At 37.3% G+C, this 5,869-nt stretch overlaps 1 protein-coding gene across 2 annotated transcripts; it reads left to right on the plus strand.

The window, feature by feature from the left end:
* marveld3 (MARVEL domain containing 3) lies at positions 1-2,164 on the plus strand. Of its 2 annotated transcripts, none has more exons than XM_026168611.1 (4): positions 1-157; positions 561-748; positions 893-990; positions 1,303-2,164. In XM_026168611.1, the coding sequence occupies exons 2-4, from the start codon at positions 561-563 to the stop codon at positions 1,911-1,913; spliced, it is 897 nt and encodes a 298-aa protein (XP_026024396.1). In that variant the 5' UTR covers positions 1-157; the 3' UTR covers positions 1,914-2,164. The 2 variants fall into 2 exon arrangements, with proteins under 2 accessions (XP_026024396.1, XP_026024389.1); XM_026168604.1 differs by having other exon boundaries at positions 2-157; positions 557-748.
* Positions 2,165-5,869: the final 3,705 nt, after the last annotated feature.

Consider the following 5,869-nt stretch of genomic DNA (forward strand, 5'->3'; position numbering starts at 1 on the left):
GAGTAATGCCTTCGACAGTGCAGGACAATACCCAAACTAGTGGGCGTGGCACAATACAGGTGAGGGAAGAAGGTAATCTCAAACAGGAAGCCGTGACAGGTGAATGATCTTCTGGCCATAACAGAAAACAAGACCGTACAAAGAACAGTATCTGAAGGTATGAAACACAGGCATTATATATTTGTATCATTCACAAACGCGCAACTAATTAAGCTAACGTGAATTTGCAACAGGGACGAACTTTACAACAGGGAGGACGTTGCGAATGAGCAACTTGGAAGAACGCTCTGTTTTCTCATGTTGAGATAAGATATCATGAAACGGATAAAAATCATAATTCACAGACGTTTACAGTGCCTCAAGTTATCACCAGCTTTTGATAAGCTGCTTCATTAATGAAGAAACGTCTACCTCATCGAGACATTTTTTTAAGTTATCCCCCATGCTGCTTTATTGCTTGCAGTGCGTCGTGGATAAAAGCCAACTACCCACTTTGTTTATGACAGGCTGTAAAATAAACAAGATACAGGTCTATAATTGTATTATGTTGGCACAGGAAGATGCCAGAGAGGGGAAGACGCGATCAGAGTGGTGACGGCAAAAGCGGGGATAAGCGCTACAAGCACAATCGAGACTACTCTGGGTATGACGCCGAGGAGAGGGGCACTGCAGGTGACAGGAGGGCCGGAGAAAACAGACAGAGGGATATGACAACTGCCTCTCACAGACATGAAGGAACCTCAAGACGGTAAATGTAGTTCTAAACATGGTCTGCATTCACTAAACCTTCATAAAGCCCGAAGATCATATTTAACTCTGCAATGTTTTGACCTAAAATTACATAAACCTGTAGCAAAATAAATTATTTAAAAACATTTTACTTTCCTTACAGGCCCAGAGAGACTTCAGGGGATCTCTCTGAGATGGAGTATTACGAACCACAACCGAAGCCAGCGCTTTACAATTTCAGATACATATTAACCAGCAGAGGCAAGTATATTTGGTTTTAATTTCTTCTGTGAAACATTACATGCAAGCTACAATTTTTTTGAAATATCCCTAAAATGCATTCAGGGATGTAAATTATATGATAACGAGAGGATAGTGCAAAAATTTGAAAATATAGCACAATAGTAAATTATTTTTAAATGCTGCATTGGAATAGTTAGTATTTATTTATTTATTCTGTTGTTTAATGTAATGTGAAAATAAGTTTCTTTAAACAATTATTTTAAGGCAAAAGTCAAAATCCCCAATTTGAAAATATCTTTTTCTTAAAAAGCCATAAATCTTTGTCTCCAGGTATCTGCCAGCTTGCAGAGGTGTTTGTGAACCTGCTTATCATAATCTGTGCCGGGGTGCCTTACAGCAACAATGGGGGTTACCGTGACCTGGCCAGCCTCGGTGGATTATACACTTATTACTACGGTGGTGCCAGTGCCTTCACTGGAGCCGATGCAAAGAGAGTGCAGGAGCTAGACCGGCTCTTCCATGAGCTTAAGCGGCCTCCGTACATCTTCACCATGGCGGCTGGTGGAATTTTAATGATCTACGCTTTTGCCATGCTGGGCCTAGGGATTTTCAGAGTCCCTTTCCGGTGTCCTCCTGTGCTGCTGGTTGAGGCTGTGCTGAGTTTCCTGATCGGTCTGGGGTACATCCCAGGAATTGCCATCTATTTTATCAAGCTGAAGGAAACCTATGACAACCCCATCTGTAAGGAGAGGGAGCAGATGTACAAGAGCAAAGGGCACCAAGGGTTTGATTGCAAGTATAATGGTGCAGACATTGCAGAGGGACTGTTTGGGGTCTTGGGGGTGGTTGTTTTCATCTTTGGTGCAGTGTTAGCTATCAGAGCTTTCAGGTCAGTGCGGGAGCTGAAAAAGCAAAGAACAAACCAGGATGATAATTTTTAAGCTGCCTTTCCTTTTTTTATTCACAAGTGAACAAAAGTAGGAGTGAGAAAAAAAAATCACTTTGACAGGACTTTTTTTTCTTGTCACTCTCATTAGGTGTTACTTGTATATAAGCTGTTTTATACATTTTTATGCCTTGATAGTGTTTTATACACACCTAATCTTTTTTATTCTTTATACCTGTTTACCACATCTTTCATATTTTCTATGATGTTGTAGTTATAATAAACTACCAAAATAGTATAATCTTACATGGTCATCTGTCATTGCATTTATCTGTGAAAGAGATGGCTGAAACAGGCTGAACTGACTTCCTGAAAACAAATGTCTTTGACATTTTAAAAGGAAATGGAGTTGAGTGTCACATGGTTTCTTGTTATAGTTTTAAAGCTTTTCTGATGGCTTTGGGTTTTTTTTTTTCCCTTTTCTTTTAACTTAATGTGTTGATTTAAAACACACACACACACACATAAGTCTGAGAAAGACACACACTCTGTTCTTCTTATAGCACTCACAAGAGATATACTTATTTTTAATTAAAATTTATTCTCAGAATTTGTCAACCACTTTACCTGAGCTTAGGATAACTCATAACTCTGAGCTTCACCAACAGATGGGATCTACTGTGATTAGGAATTTACAAAGTTAAAACATTACATATAATTCCACAGCAGCGGTCACTGTTTCTTCTCATTTATTTTCTTGATCTGAGTATTGAACAGGACAACACATCAGCGATAACCGCATAACCTGCCCTTTTGGGCATGGATTAAGGGGTGAGATTACATATAAAAAATGCAAGGATGCTAATAATTCTAAGAATGTAAGAAATTTTAAAGTGATTTTGTTTTTTATTGGGTTGAAATAAACACCCTGAACTGGATACGTGGAAGACGATGGATGGATGGGTTGATATAACCGTTAATAATGATAAGTAAAGTTGACACTGGACAAAAACAAAAAAATTCACAGTAAAAAGTTTTATTGCTACTTGGCTTAAAGTTAAAAACAAAACAAAAACCAGCCTGTCTGCTGAAAACTAATGATAGCAGCATTTAAAATAAAATAACCACCTTCCACTCTCAGTGTTCAAGAATATACAATTCTTTCTGACAAACCACAAAAGTGCCCATTGTTAGTTCTTTTCCTAAATAATTAATCTTCTTAATGATTCTTAAAAAAAACTAAATTTGTAGCAGTAATCTGCATGCTCGAATAAAAACCTAAAAATATCGGATATGCTCCCTTTTGTACAAATAAATCACATTTTGTATGTATTCTATGTTTTTTTCCCTGTAGCCTTATATTTAGAGCATGCTTTCAACAATAAATACAGTTATAGTACCATCAATAGTACCATAATGGGTGACAGATTTCTTTATAAGCCCAATGACTTTAAATTCTGTAGCAAAAAAGGGAAATATTAATTTGCATGAAAAAAAAAGTACAAAAATAAACATCACTTTCTTGGCATTCAGGAAAAGAAATATTCAAGCATTTCTTGAAAACAATATGCATAAAGGAATAGTGAGATTAAACAATGGCTACTTTGGTCACATTTTAAACAAATGGAGCATCTCTGATCGGTTTCATTCACCATATTCACACAGAATTACAGTCGATCCATTGTTTCACACAGACATGCATACACTTACAGCACGTGTGCGCTAAAGCTTTTATCTACACACAAACACAGACATTTTGCAACACAGATGCACAGGGAGCTTGTTATGATGTGCAAAGAGAAATTATACCGAATAGTTAACAAAAGAAGAAGGTTAAAATAAAAACACTGAAATTGCAGCCTAACAAATGCACTTACCCTCTACTTTGTGTACAAATGCATTTAACTGCATGAGTATTGAGCTCGCGAGCCCCTTCCACTAAAGAATTAAAGGGAATATTTTAAGCCAATGCAATGTACCCCTCCATCTTCCCTCTGTGCATACAATCTGCTTATGTACATGCACACTGATTACCGATGGATCATTATCCAAATGTACTTCTATTTTGTGAGTATATTATACCGGACAGAGGGTGAATACATGGTATCAACCAAAAGACAGACTGAACGCATGAATGTACAACAACGGTACAAATGTTATAAAGCAAAAGGAGCCAGTTAGTTTAAAGAGCACTAAATATAGCAATGCAGTACAGTCCCAGCCTGACATGGCAGCTGGGGGCAAACTCATAAAACCACACTGCCAAAGTGCCAAAGGGACATAAAAAAAAGCAACACAATGCAAATTACAAACACAACCTCCACAAACATTATACACACACACCAGCCAATATTCATTATCAGACATATTGAAACATGAGTCGTATAGTTAAAGGTGATGGGAAATTGACGCTCTGATATACAGGTATATATGTACACTTTGCATATTTTACAAGGGATTTTACCACTGTGGGATATGAAACCTTATAGAAAGTTCAGTTTCTCCTCTCCAGACTTCATTAACATTTCAGATATGTATCAGTAACATTCACAATCATAGGCTAGCTTAGCTCTCCACGTGGCATTTACACCTGCAGTGCCCGTCAGTGTTCCACTGCCAGTAATCCAGATGTGTGGCACTATGTGTGGGCTCCAATTGTGGAGGTCTAGGCACAGACAGAACCACAGAGTCCAATGTGTTTGGCATGTCAGACCCAGCAAGGACTGATCAATAAAGTGACAGGAATAAAATGATTATCTTTATCACAAAACTGGATTTGCTATTTGTAATTTTAGATATTTTTAAAAAAAGCATTTGGGAGTTAAAATTAGTTCTTGAATTCTGAAAAAGCAGAATACGGACAGTACCGATGCATCTAAATATGATCTCAGACTCCTACATGTGGATAATAACTGTATGTCCTGATTTTCATTAACTTATATTTACACAGAGTAAAAGCAATGCAGGAAGATAGTGTTAGTTTATGTAGTTTTGTGGTGTTAATTTAAAATATTTAAATATAAGTTAAGATAGTAACAAAACTCTAAGTGGTGACAAACAAAAATACTTTGAATGAAAAAAATATCTTTGTGATGTTAATAAGACTTAAAAATATTGTAAATTAACTTTATTGTCAGTGTCGTCATAGACAAAAGATGATGCACTTGGCTGAGGGAAGCCACAATAACCTCAGAACACTATGCTAAAAAAAAATTATATAATAAAATTAAATATACATAACTCTGGATATTACTATTATATTCTATGTACAAGGTGCTTTTGACAGTGTATATTCTTTTCAGGAGATAAAACAAGGAGGAATTCATACCCACACAGCATTTAAGGCATCATCACTGACTTCTCACTCGTTCACATGGAGCCAAAGACCTCATTCACAGACAGAACATCAACGGAAAGAAACAAAAAGCTCCTCGCTTCAAAATACTGAGTAGTGTTACATTAAGGCTAAAAGAGAACACTGAAAGGTCTGAATGTACAACGGCTGTGTAGTTCCTTCCAACATGTAGTGGCAACCAGAAAAAATAAAAATCTATTGTAGTAATCACTGACAAGAGCAATTACCCAACTTTGGCCTTCTCTTAGCCACAGCAGCTCTGCAGAGTTGCTTCCTCTTTTGGCACAATGCGGGGAGGTTCAGGACTGGACAATGTGAGGTTTCCAAGGCTGCAGAACATATAACTGACAGTTTAAACAATAATGTATTTTTTCTGTCATATATATGACAATAGAGTTGACTATATATTTAAAAAACATGAATGATGTGCACTGCTGAAGCATTGAGTTAGACCCCCTTTTGCATTCAGAACTGCCTTAATTCTTCATAGCATAGACTCAGCAAGGTGCTTGAAACATTCCTCAGAGATCTTGCTCCACGTTAGCATGATAGCATCATACAGTAGCTGCAGATTTGTCAAGCGCACATGATGTGAACCTCCTGTTCACCACATCCCAAAGCTGCTCCATTAGATTGAGATCTGGTGACTGTGGAGG

The sequence above is a fragment of the Astatotilapia calliptera genome, chromosome 1, assembly GCF_900246225.1.
Source record: "Astatotilapia calliptera chromosome 1, fAstCal1.2, whole genome shotgun sequence".
Classification (NCBI taxonomy): domain Eukaryota; kingdom Metazoa; phylum Chordata; class Actinopteri; order Cichliformes; family Cichlidae; genus Astatotilapia; species Astatotilapia calliptera.

What these genes read in the sequence shown, in the direction of transcription:
- marveld3 (XM_026168611.1), top strand. Translation starts at nt 561, where the DNA reads ATGCCAGAGAGGGGAAGACGCGATCAGAGTGGTGACGGCAAAAGCGGG. An exon ending in CATGAAGGAACCTCAAGACG is followed by an intron (nt 749 to 892) that starts GTAAATGTAGTT and finishes CTTTCCTTACAG; the next exon opens with GCCCAGAGAGACTTCAGGGG. An exon ending in ATACATATTAACCAGCAGAG is followed by an intron (nt 991 to 1,302) that starts GCAAGTATATTT and finishes CTTTGTCTCCAG; the next exon opens with GTATCTGCCAGCTTGCAGAG.